Below are 13,463 nucleotides of genomic sequence, written 5' to 3'. Positions count from 1 at the left end.
TGCTTTTAAAAAATCCTTATAGCTGTTTTTTTTCCACACAGTTCTATGCCAGAATGTTGGCAAAAAGATTAATTCATGGTTTATCTATGTCTATGGACTCTGAAGAAGCCATGATTAATAAACTAAAGGTAATGTAAACACTGTTCTAATGCAAAATAGTAAAAGAGTATGTAATGTTAGGAGGGAGCAGCAGAGGGTGCCAGAGATAACTTAGCAATCAGTAGATTACATTTCCAGTAGTCAAAAGGAAAACTTAATTTCTAAATAGTGTATGAAAAACATGTGGTGAAATATCCTTCATATGTTTGAGGTGTTTCATTTTATTTTTAAATTTTGAAATAGCTTTATAAAGTGTGTTTAAATACCTCATATTTATGTTGGAAAAGCACCTATCCTAAAACAGCTTTATCTTTTTAAAAATACAGTTGTTTATACAAATTAATGAATAAAAAGTGGAATTAAGAAAAGTTTGATAGTTTTCTTCTGTAATGCTTGTTATTTATTATAACTACTGTTAAATACTTTAACATTTCTGCCAACTAGATTTTCTTGTCAGAGTAGTAAATGTATGAGTGTGCATTATTTGTATAATAAATGTTGTTTCACAATAAAACTTGTTAACAATCTCTTTTTCACAGCAAGCCTGTGGTTATGAATTTACCAGCAAGCTTCATCGAATGTATACAGACATGAGTGTTAGTGCTGATCTCAACAATAAATTCAACAACTTTATCAAAAACCAGGACACAATTATAGATTTGGGAATTAGTTTTCAGATATATGTTCTACAGGTACTAATGTATGTTTATTACTGTTGAGTTATTCGTATTTCATTTGTATGTTTTGATAATAAGTGAAATATTTTTCTAACTAGAAGTACTTCTCGTATGACACCTTGTGATCAGTGTGGAATACTTTGCTTTCATAGTTTGTCTTTTTAAAATTAACTTGTTAGCATACTAACGAGTAGTGCTGTAAAACGCCATGTGTTTTTTAAGTTGAATTAAGATCTTACTGGGGGATATTAGCATTAAAAAAGGGCCAGTAAAACTGCTACTTTAAGTTACTGTCTAATTACAGTATGCACTGTAAATCTGTTCAGTAGTGTTTTACTTTTTATTGAAGTATACATGGTATGAAAATGTTAATACTTGTATTTTTTTCCTGATACCCTTAGGCAGGTGCATGGCCTCTAACTCAGGCTCCTTCTTCTACATTTGCAATTCCTCAGGAACTGGAAAAAAGTGTACAGATGGTAGGTTAGTAGGAGGCTTCTTGTAAACATGTGGAAATGTAAAAGAGCACACACACACACAAAAAACAAAAAACATTAAAAAACCCACCAAGATCATTTTAACAGACAAAAGCCTGAGCTGTTTCATTTTGTTTGTAATTCGTGGATCCTCTTTCTTCAGTCAAATGAAATTTGGAAACATCACACAGATGACTTACTGCTTTCTATGTATGCATTTCTGTAACCTTAATTTATTTATTTTTTACTTTGTGATTAATGAGGAAGATACTAGTAAATGCAATCAGATGAACTTACTTGACTTTTAGCTAATTCCTAATATTTTAGATAAGATCCTGATTTTTAGATAAAATTGTATTTTATCTAAATAATATATATAATCTAAACGAAGTATTATTAAATAGATTAAATTGTGGATACAGCTTTCTTGTGCCATGTTTCATACAGACCAGATTTCATTTGAAGTCAAGATTCATGCATGCATACTTCTTTAAAGTTAATTTTGAAAACTGTCAAAGTAGGGGATGCTTCAATTTTCATAAATTTCTGCTGTCAGTATAACTTTGAAAATATATTTCCTAAGTCATGAATGTGTGCTTCTTTGTGGAAAATGATTTTGGTAGGTTTCCAAGTTTTGCAAGTTTAGCTGCAGAAATTCAAGAACTCTTGTTGACATCGTGGTTCAGAGATGTTTGCCATTTGTGTAATTATAACTAGCCTGAAAATCAAATTAGAAAAGTGACTAATGTTATGCTTCCCTTCAAGCTTGCTTTTCTGAAATTATCCCTTAAAAATATGTAGAAGAATATAAGGTGAGATTCAACTTGAGAGTTGTGTAGCTGACTGGTGGAAATACCTGTTAACTAAAAGCTTGCATTTTTTGAGGGATGTTTGAAAAAATCAGTAAAATGGGAAATGAAAGTCACAAAATATGTTTTCATATGGAATTGGAACAAACAAAATAATAAAATATAATGAGATTGATTGCTAGAAACTCCAAAGAGTTCTGTTGGATTCAGTAGTTAATACTTCATAAGACTGCTTTTAGCTACAGTGTATTAGGATTTCAGAGTATGAATGTCTCAGCAATTTTTCCTATTTAGTCATCAAGCTGTGTGTTAATTTGCTCAAGTAGTTTGGTAAATGTTGCTCAGTCATTGCCTGTCTTTCAAAGGAAGATGCAATGATAGACTCAGCACCAATCATCACCAATGTCTGAATCCAATGTGTTGAACATCAAACCAGTGTTTCTTCACTGGAGTGGTAGTGTGATAATAAACTATTATAAGTTTGTGTGATTAATTGAAGGACATTTTATTTTGCAGTTTGAATTATTCTACAGTCAGCATTTTAGTGGAAGGAAGCTTACTTGGTTACATTATCTCTGTACAGGTAAAAATAAATGCTTTGCTAAATGTGCTCTATACAACTGACAATTGTTGGATGTCCTTTTCAAATGGTAATAAACATTGAAAGAGGAACGTTATGCTGCATCTTAAGTCAGTTGACTGTTTTTGCATCATAAAGTAATTTATTTTGTAAAATAATTAACATTTGCAGCTTAGTGTTCCCCAAGTTTATGTTTTGTAAACTTGCCTATGTTATCTGTGATTTATTAAATCCAGGGAAAACTCAATTTATATGTATGTAATGGACATGTGTGTTGGAACTGTGAGTTACATTTCAGATTATATTTCATTGCATTCAGCCGCTTTACAAAATACTGCTTGTATCATTGTAGGTGAAGTAAAAATGAATTATTTGTGCAAACCTTATGTAGCCATGGTCACAACATACCAAATGGCAGTGTTGCTTGCCTTCAACAACAGTGAAACTGTCAGTTATAAGGAGCTTCAGGACAGTACGCAAATGAATGAGAAGGAACTGACAAAAACTATCAAATCCTTACTTGACGTTAAAATGATCAACCATGACTCAGACAAGGTATGCAGCAGTGATATAAAAATGTTTTGTGTTCTCAGTGTTGTGGTTCTACTGTTTGTTGAGGTCTTTCTAATACAGAATTTGTTTTGATCTGTCTTATTTACAATCGTAAGTCTGTATTTATAAAGAAAGAGACAGGAAGAAGTTAGACAGTATTTGTGAGGTTGTGACCCTTCTGGATGCCCATCTATGCAACCTATTGTAGAGAACCTGCTTTAGCAGGGGGATGGGACTGGGTGATCTCATGAGGTTCCTTCCAACCCCTGCAATTCTGTGATTCTTTAATTCTGTTTGTTTCTTCTGCCTCTAACAGCAGAGTCTGCTACAAATAATGTGAGAACTGTTTATTGTTTCTGTTGAATTTCATCTGTGTGGCTTTTGATGCACTACTCTTGGAGAAGAAAACCCTTTGCATAGCTGTCTTTAAAAGTTGTAGGACCATAGGAAAGAGCCTGATTGGTATAGCAATGAGTCGTAATCTTTAAAATAAATCTGGCATTAAGAGACCAAAAGTAACAGCAGCCGTATTCTTCCTTGCTGATACATTACAGGAGGAGGAGGTAGGAGGTCAGAGAACAAGGAGGGCTCGTGTGAGAGGATTTTTGTTGCGTTTTGCCAGACTCTTATCATTCCACGTGTTTCATGCAGTTCCAGTACTATTTGCGTAATGTATCATTTATCTTCTTTTCCCATACAGCAAAGGGCAGAAGTTTGTTATGTATGAAACACTATAGAGGTACCCGTGCATACAATACAAACTTTAGCATGCACTTCCAGCTAGCCCAGAAAGCCTGAGTTATTTAGACAGTATCAAGCAGAAGAAACTGATAAGCTGTTCACATGCCTTACAAGAATAAATCCAAAGGTCCTCTGACAGCTGCTTTTTTTTATCCGGGAAAATATTAGAAAATGGAAAGTGGGATCACAAGGAACGTCTGATGCTTGACTGAAGTATAGGACATGCTTCAGATATTTAGAAATGAGCTCAGGTTGGAACAGTGGTTGGGAAGATGTTTGTTAAACCATGGGTGAAATATATCACTGGGAGCTATTACAGAAAACTGTGAGATTTTTTGTAATTTCAGAAAGTTGCCCATTATTTAAAGGATGTACATTTATTTATGTTGGTTGCATATGGTTTTACTAGTTTGCTTATGAATATGTTATTGAAGATGGAATGTTATAGCTTTCTAACCCTTTCACCTTTTAATGTTTACCACAGCACTTTCTGGTTATTTAACTTAAATGTTATTCAAACATGTCTGCTAATTCTGCTTCTTTTCTGCTCCATCCAGCAATTTGAGAGCTGATCTGTATATGGCTTATCATATTAAGTATTGAAAAAGTCAGTGGCTTAAACATTGAAATTATACGTATTTCTGCCTGTATCTGAGCTACACAGCAAAGTACAGTGTATTGTATGTTGCAGTTTGCTTTTGAAAGAAATTTTTGACAACTTTATTGGTTCATTAAAATCATTCTTTTTGAGTTCATGCACAACACAAATAAATTGTCTTAGTCTGTATTTCAAACATGGCAGCACAACAGTGCTAAAATTTAATGACAGCTTAAATTTTTAAAGCTTTTGATCTTTGCCCTTTCATGTTAAATTTTCCATACATGTCTGGGTATTGTATTCTAATAAAGAATATAGAATGCGTAATTAAAAATATTCATTTTTGGTATATTTTTAGATAAATATTGACTAAGTCTCTTAAAGTGTTTGCCTTTGAGGCAAGCATAGTTTGACAAAGTCTAAGAAGCGCAGCAACTTTCTTCTGCCAGTGATTGGTAATACTTGTACAGACCCTTGCCTGGAAATAGCAAAGATCTGTCAGGTTGTCCTGGTAGGTGAATCTAAAGGTGTTGGGACTGCTGGGAGCAGTGCCTGTTTAATGAAAGAAATGGACTTTGGCCTGGGTGTATATTGGGGGGGAAGGAGATACACCTGAGGAAAAAATGAGAAATTACACATAGTTCTGGAGCTGTAGTAGCTGCAGTCCATCAACTGTTCCTGCTATAGCACAGTAAAATGTTGAGGTTTTTTTTCCTTAAAGAAAAGCAACTTTAGTAGTATTTATGAGTGACACTTTGCTCTCTTGATGTTCTGCCATAAATAAATGCAAATCCTGCTTTCTTTGCAGGGGTAAAATTCTATTTAAAAGGAGAGTGTTTGCAATTAAGACAAACTGTTGAAGTATTAGAAAGTAAAATAGCTGTTCAAGTATTGAAACTGAAACTGCTTTAATTGCTTATCAGTAAAGAGGCTCTTTCTAAGGTTCAGACTAGATGTTAGGAAATATTTCTTTACCGAGGTAGTGTTAGGCTCTGGAACAAGCCTCCCAGAGAGGTGGTTGGTGCTCTGTGCCTGTCTGTGTTTAAGAGACATTTGGATAATGCCATTAATGATGTGTTTTAACTACTGGTCTGTCACCCCTGAAGTAGTCTGTCAGCTGGGTTCAATAAGCTTTGTAGGTCGCTTCCAACTGGAACTACTCTGTTTTATTCATAATTGAGGCTTACTAGCAATATTCATGTTTGTCAGAGTTCCTTATATTGTTTTACAAAAGAGACTGCATTTCTGTGTTAGTTGAACAGCAGCTTAAAAAACTGACCTGGTTCAATTGGCTCATTAACATTTTCAACTGCAAATTTGCTGAAATTGCTCTTACGTATGCAAGCTTCTACATGGAATTTTCTTCCCAGCAAATCCTTGCTGCTTATTCTTTTTTGTCTCCATTTCTATTTTCTTTTTAAAAAAAACTCTTTATTGCAGGAGGATGTGGAGGCAGAGTCTACATTTTCATTAAATATGAACTTCAGCAGTAAACGAACGAAATTTAAAATTACTACATCAATGCAGAAGGACACACCACAGGTAAGTATTCTTTGATGTTTGTAAGCTGAATAGCTTAGGAAGCTTAATTTTCTAAAACTGAATTGATTATATTAGTTTGCTGTAAGCAGGTATAGGATTTACATCACTGTAAAGATGTTGTTTAAATTTGAAGCTTACATGCTGCAATTTTTTTTGTACTTAAAATACAGGTAACAAAAGGTAGGATAGAGAATAATAAGAAAAAGATGAACAAGAGCTATTTCTCCTGTAGCAAATGGAATTGGTATTTAACCTGCCTTAAGTAATGAGACTTTTGTTGGTAGTTGTTGGCAACTTATTTCAGAAAGAGCAGAACCAATCAAACTGTTCCCATGGTTTTGTTTCCCCTCAACTAAAATCAGCTCCAGTGCTGATAATCCAGGTTCCTTCTGTATCTCCTAAGGCATAGTCTTCTGTACAAGAGTTACACATGCTGCTAAACTCAATACCTTACTGTAGATTTTGCCTGCTTTTCTCCCTAGCAAAGGCACTGCTTCGGATATCTTCTTCCTACCTACCTTCTGATTTGCATGAAATCTGGTATTTTTGATTTACGGAAGCACATTATGTGAAATTGACCTTTATCTCGATTACTGAGTGTGTTAATTGATAAATAATAAAGTAAGAAGTTTAGATTCAAGATACTTTTATGATGTATTTATTAATCTTGCTACATTTAAAGCTTTACTTTTCTTCCTATGTTGCAGGAGATGGAGCAGACCAGAAGTGCTGTAGATGAAGATAGAAAAATGTATCTTCAAGCTGCTATAGTCCGTATCATGAAAGCACGTAAAGTGCTGCGACATAATGCTCTTATTCAGGAGGTAAGATAAAATCCTCTTCCTAAGATTTCATAAAAATCTTCGTGATTTGATGAAAATAACCAGGATAGATAGGTAACACATCCAACTGCAGAATTACCATGTCAATACTAGTACTTCAGTGAAATTTACTAGTGAAAGTCTACTTTGAAACATAGTACCTACCTGTGATCACTCAGTCCTATAAATATGTCTTAGCACTAAAGTAGTAAGCATCTCTGTGCTTGTTCTTTCCTGTTGGCTGCCTCTGTGTCTGCAGATGTTGTCTCCTATAAGAATCACTGCCAGAACCGTAGGTTCAGTTGAAGACACCTGAGTATGGATAATTTAGACATGAAATTTCCACAGAAGCACTTAGCCAATTTTGCACTCTAATTGTAATTTTGGATTTTGTCCTAATTCATAGCTTACGTTTCAGAAGTTGCTTGAGTATGTAGATATGCTCTTAATCTCCATTTTACCTTAAGTACTACAGTTGTCTAGATTTTATATTCTAGATTAATGATATGTGAACTGTCATGAACTGGCTGGGAAAAAGGTGTTAAGTCTTTCATTTTTCTCCCACTTTTCCATCTGTGGTAGTTGCCTGCCTAATTGCATTTTGTGTTCTTACCTAACCTTTCCTCGTATCAACCAGTTCCTAGTCTTGGTTTTCTCAGCCTTCTAAGGCATTCTTGCATCTCCTGAGCTTTGCTGAATAGCCTCAGAGCAGGTTGGTGGGAGTGGGTTTGCTGCTTTATTGGACCATTTTGAGCATGGAGGTGGAGAGGCATTCAGTCATTTTAAGATCTGTATGTTTTCTGTCTTGTGGTAATGAAGGAAATAGTTACCACACCTACCAATTAATTTTAATTTCCTAAGCAAAATAACCAGCTGAAGAGAGCTTGTAAGTTCATACTGACTGGTGAAATGTGAAATATCTGAAAGATTTTGGATTTTGAAGTAGAGCCTGTACACAGATGCCCTGAAAGCAAGCTTTCTTTTGGATATCTGATTTTGAGCATCTGAAAGATGAGGCAGCATAGGTCCTGACTACTTATCAAAACCTTTAGTTATTTCATCTTCTGTTACTTAAATTCATGCAATTATGATGAAATACTCTTAAGATTTTTCTCTGAAAGCTAGAAAATGGTAGGTAAGCCATGTTTTATCTTTGAAAATACATTTTCCAACTTCTTAGAAAATACTCAAGAGACTTAAAACCAGTTTAAATGATGTTAAATGATAGGAGGTTACATATTTTGACAGCTTAGAAACAAAAGCTCCTGTATGTTGTTTTTCCTCTTTGACTGATTCAGAAGGCACTATCTGACATGCCTCAGATGCATTTTGCTCATTTAGTACTCTTGCAGAATACAGCAGTCTGTTAACAACAGGAGCTTTTTAAAGTTTTTCAATAAGAATGGATATGTTGACTGCTAGTTTGCTTAAAAAGCATTTGAGATTAAAGTTGACACTCCATTTATCTATTACCAATTACATCAACCTGAATTATATTTTTTACCTTAACTTTTAATTAAATTTATGACATGTGTAAACCATACTCATCTAGTCCATAGTTCTCAGTTTTGAATATTACTTATATTCTGGGTTAATTAAAACATTTAAAACTGATGGTTAGACTTCTAAATAACTGTTATCTACGTTGCTGTGTAGCATGGAGAATCAGCGTGGATCTAAATAAGCATCTGTGCAGTTCAAGCATTAAGGTGAAGCTGTACAAAAATCCTTTAGAGTTAATTTTTTCACATTTTTAGCTACCTGAACTAGTCTGTGCCAGTCTTCTTTTGTCTGCTTCAGCTAAACTTTTAGTGGGGCATAAGCCAGATTCCTTAAAATTTGTTACGTTTCTGTTGTACGGTCTGAGATATTGATGGAATCTTGGGCATTTCTGAAACTGTTGCCAGGTTGTAAATGTAAAGATGAAATCTCACGTTAGGTGAAAATTTTACTTAGTTAGATCTCCATTGAGCTCAGTAACTTCTTCAGCCTTATGGTGTAGATTGCCAAGTGGTTCTGGGTTGAACATGCTCAGCTTTCTCATTAGAGCTTTGTGGAAACTTCTGTTGAACATGTAGAGTATGCACAGTTTGACTGCTCAGCTTCCTTATTTTTCCTGCTAGCCTTGTATTAAGTTTTTATTAACTATCAAGAGCCTTTCTATTTTTTAACACATTCTTTTGTGACATTTTTACTCATTTTAGTAATATACACACTCACTTCTTGTTACATTTACCATAGTGTTTATGTACTTATTAATAACAAATTCCCTTAGAATTTCTAGTCTGACTTCCTCAGGGGTAAGAATGAGTCTTTTGAATGGAAGTCTGTCTACTATGAATAGTTAATATTTTCTTGCCTCATTTATATTTGGGTTTTTTTCCTGTGATACAAGAGCAACATTATATTTCTGGTAGAGATGGGACTGAAACATTCTGAAAAAATAAGAGCTCACAGTCTGATTAACTTCAATTCCAACAAACTGCAGCGCTGGGCATTTCACTTAGGTTGAGGTGTCCAAGAAAATACTCAAGATTGTTGAAAATTTTACTTTCCAAATGTGGCTGTCTAGTTCAGTAGGATAGGTTGCATGTTTAATATATTTAAACTGCATTATTTGAAAATGGATAAGCTCTTACTACAACATTCCACGCACATTTTTTGGGAATTTGCTTCTTATCAGCTTATATATCTTTAACAGTGACTATAATGATATAAAGAAAACACAGGGCTTACAGAATTTTATTAAGTGAAAGTATCTTCTCTATATTTTTATGATAACAAAAGTGATGATAAGGAAAATTGGGTTCAACTTCAGAAGTAGTTTTGAAAAATAAAATCAAGTGAAATTTAATCATTTATAGTTGTATGAACTATTACAGAAGCTAAAATAAACACATTCTTAAGTCTGTTAATATGCAGTCAAACTGAACCAATGAGTTAAACAAAGTGTTCTGACATTGATGTACAGGGATGCTTTGAGTTCTGTAAACGAACTGTCTGCTTTATTTAATTCTGTATTTAAAAGTAAACGGATCTTTGCCTTTTTTTTTTTTTTTCTTGGTAGCATTAATAACTATTGTAAATAAATATAATGCATAAAATATATCTTTCTTTTGCAGGTAATTAGCCAATCAAGAGCTAGGTTTAATCCAAGTATCAGCATGATTAAGAAGTGTATTGAAGTTCTGATAGACAAACAGTACATAGAGCGAAGCCAGGCCTCTGCAGATGAATACAGTTATGTAGCATGATGTTGCTATCCTGCAGGTATGATTGTAAGGAGATCATTGCTGTCACTGTTTGGTGTGTTCCTGTGGGAAGAGGCAGGCCTGTGCCTCCATAATTGGTCACTTGGCAGCCCCCGTTTTTCTGCTGTTTACAACATCACCAGTGCCATGTCATGAGCGTCAATGAAAATGCCTATAGATATTTCAAGCTCATGTCATTATGACATTTCTTAAAACTTTACTAAAAGAATGAGTGAAGTATTGCTGAGATGTGGAAATTTGGTTGGGTACCATGCTTTTTTTTTTTTTTTCCTCCCCTTTCACGTTTGCAGTTGATGTTTTTTAATGTATCTTAAGACAAAGTTAAAAAAAAGAAAAAAAAGAAAAAAAAAAAGAAAACCTAAATATTGTAATATGACAGATAACCTAATAATTGTATCTACATTAAAAAGAAAAAAGAAAAGATGAACATGATACTGCTGCTTGTCAAATAAAAAAAATAAAGTTATATGATGTGTCTCTCGTCATTCTAGAAATGAATATAACATTATTGTCTTTAAATATTCAGGCTGGGAAGAGTAAAAATAATGTGTGCTCAGGTGTTGAATAACCTTCGAAGTATATCTGTCATAAGGAATCATTTATGTAAAGCTGAGTGACAGGTATGTTACGTTTAATGTGAGTGTAAAAAAATGGCCTATAGTTAAGTGCACAGCTTGTTTTCTTGAGGTCAGTCTAACTTGTTACATTTTTACTGCCTGAAGGCCTAGTCTGTCTCTCTTAATCTCACAATGGAGGAAGATATTAGAAGAGAAAACAAACGGATGTTTGAGGGAATTTAACTTGCAAAGTTCACAGATAGGAATGATGATTGCAAATATTGAAGATATAGTTCACTGGCTTGTGAAACCACCGTTACTGGGAAAGAATATAGCAGACTGACTGGTAATTGAAAAATGTTTTCTTTCATGATGTATTGGGTAGAAACAACCCATGGATGGATATCTGTGTTGTTTCTACATGAAGCATTTTTCTTTTCCCTCCTAACTCATATGGTTTATCATCTGATATTTTCCCCCTCCTCAATGAGGTTTCTGGTTGTTTTGCCATTTGTCCTTGTGTTGTTCATGAGGGATAACATGTGACCATTCACTCTCAGACAAGCAAAATACAATTTTTTAAAGTGCTACCTCTACCACTGCAGATAATTGAAATAAGTGCATTAATAGTGTGAACACAGTTGAATGCCTGCTGCAGAAAAGAGCTTTCTCATGTCTGTGCCTGCTATTAGTTATTGAAAGGATAAACACTAACTTCAAGTGCTCTATTTGGATGGTTTTTGAGTGCATATAGATAGGTAGAAAGATTAGCTCAATATTTTTGTAGACTTTTTGATATTTCATCACCACTAGAAGACCACAGATCAAGAATTAATTTAAAAAGGAAAAAGCTTTTGGGTAGAGCTCTTTTCTTTTGTTTTCTGTCTTCTTATATGTATGGATGGTTTGGCTTCTCTTTGACTCATGTTGTTTCTGGCTGTTTTCTCTTATGTACCATCACATTTGTATGTAATCTGGAGGGTATGGTAAACTTCCTATGGTTAACTAGGGAATGCATCATAAAGTTGATAAGTTATGTCGATTTTGCTGAGGGCAAATAAAAGACAATAAACAACAAGGGGTGCAAAATATTTATTCAGTATTTATGGCACTAAGATTTGGGTTTTTGAAGTTAGATTTATGCTTTAAAGAAATGGTTGTTTAATTGATCTTGATACAGCGCAGCAGGTTGCTGTCCATTGTGGTAGTTCAGAGTTGTGCATGGGTGTTTGAAAATAGCACACGGTGTCATTAGACAAAGTAAATAGGACTGATACTAGCTAAGATTCACTACAGTGCCTTTTAATCTATTTAAATGTGAAAAAATTATGTGCCCAATGAAAAATATAGGAAAAAACAAAACAAAACAAAACAAAAGAATATTCTATGACACCATAGAAAAAAAAAGAAAAATATTGCCTGAACATTGAATCGTGGAATCATCAGAGCCTTTCTGCAGAAAGCAAGCCAACAGTGACACCAAAGCTTCTGAAAACAAATGTTTAGCTTGTAAGTTATGTGAGTCAACAGACTTTAAGCTCATTTGTTCATAAAATATTCATAAAGAATGTATTTAAATATAGATTGTAATAGGAACATTTTAAGACTTGAGTTTGAAAAAGCCCTGCTAAACTTATTTTTAAAATCACTTCATAGGCAAAGCAGACACTTCACTGCTCTAGCCCAAACGTGTAAGGTTTTAGCATTACCTTATCTATGAATTTTTGCATACTTAAAACATCAAAAGTAATATTTTTTAGATAAGAGTGCTGTTGAGTTGAGACATGTTTAGTGAGTTAAAAACATTCATATATTTCAGCACTGTTGGCATCTCTAGACATCTTTCATAATTATGCACAAACTCGGTCTTTTCAGTGCCTCTTGGGAAACATGGCTATAGCTGGGAAACGTTTTAAATTCTGCTTTATAAATCACACCTTCCCCTTAAGGGAGAACATAGTGAAAAGACTCAGCCTTCTGTAGTTGGGTTAGGTCACTGAAGTCATTGTTGGCACACAGTGATACAGCACATTGTGTAGTGCTGCAGCTTGGCAACTAAATATGTCTGGAAAACATCATTTCAAATTACAAAGTGCTAATGAGTATTATCAGGAGAGGAAAATTATAGGAAGAGATCTAAAAGTGCCTTGAATTTTTAATTGTAGATTTTTTTTTTTTATTTGTTGTGAGCCTATTAACATCTAGGACCTGTTGGGGTTTTTTTGGAATCCACACAGCTGAGTCTGGGATTGTGTTGCTTTGATGCATCTCGTATTTTTCTAAGATTAAAATGCATTTTACCTGTCTTGTTGTTTAGTATTGATGATTTCTGTGCTAACTGGAACTGTACTGCTATTATGTTAAAATTCTCTAGACTGATTGGCATATTCCAGGCAAGGAAAATACATGCCTGTATTTTACTGTGCTCATACATACAGTGCTGGTAGTGCTATGGAAGGTACTTAACATTGATGTAACATGAGAAACATGAGAAAGTTTTGAATGTTGATAGTCTGTTACTTTTTAAAAACCTTTAAATGGGGATATTGCTTTTCCAAATAAGGAGCAGAGAAGAGTAATTGATATATTTTGTAAACTGATAATTTTCAGCTGTGGTTAGAAATCCATTTCTTAGTCTTCAAGTTAATTTTAAGAGCAAGCCTTCCAGCATAATTCAGGTTCATGAGTAGAATATATACTTTCTATCCTGGGGCAAATATGTTAGGACTGCCCGTGCAT

The 13,463-nt window shown here is 34.1% G+C and overlaps 1 protein-coding gene across 4 annotated transcripts in view; it reads left to right on the top strand.

Moving 5' to 3' along the window:
* Positions 1–11,802, top strand: part of CUL2 (cullin 2) — a 45,037-nt gene extending 33,235 nt beyond the window's left edge. For all 4 annotated transcript variants that reach the window (XM_042888642.1, XM_042888645.1, XM_042888641.1 and 1 more), the window contains 8 exons: positions 42–128; positions 639–791; positions 1,178–1,255; positions 2,578–2,644; positions 2,994–3,196; positions 5,973–6,074; positions 6,782–6,898; positions 10,018–11,802. In XM_042888642.1, the coding sequence (XP_042744576.1) occupies positions 42–128; positions 639–791; positions 1,178–1,255; positions 2,578–2,644; positions 2,994–3,196; positions 5,973–6,074; positions 6,782–6,898; positions 10,018–10,149 (939 nt within the window). In that variant the 3' untranslated portion in view covers positions 10,150–11,802. The remainder of the gene's footprint in view (positions 1–41; positions 129–638; positions 792–1,177; positions 1,256–2,577; positions 2,645–2,993; positions 3,197–5,972; positions 6,075–6,781; positions 6,899–10,017) is intronic.
* The last annotated feature ends 1,661 nt before the right edge of the window (positions 11,803–13,463 follow it).

Source organism: Lagopus leucura, unplaced genomic scaffold (genome assembly GCF_019238085.1).
Source record: "Lagopus leucura isolate 7727_CA_CO unplaced genomic scaffold, USGS_WTPT01 Super-Scaffold_100157, whole genome shotgun sequence".
Classification (NCBI taxonomy): Eukaryota; Metazoa; Chordata; class Aves; order Galliformes; family Phasianidae; genus Lagopus; species Lagopus leucura.
The sequence above is the reverse complement of the archived record's forward strand: the minus strand, read 5'-3'. Positions and strand labels throughout refer to the sequence as shown.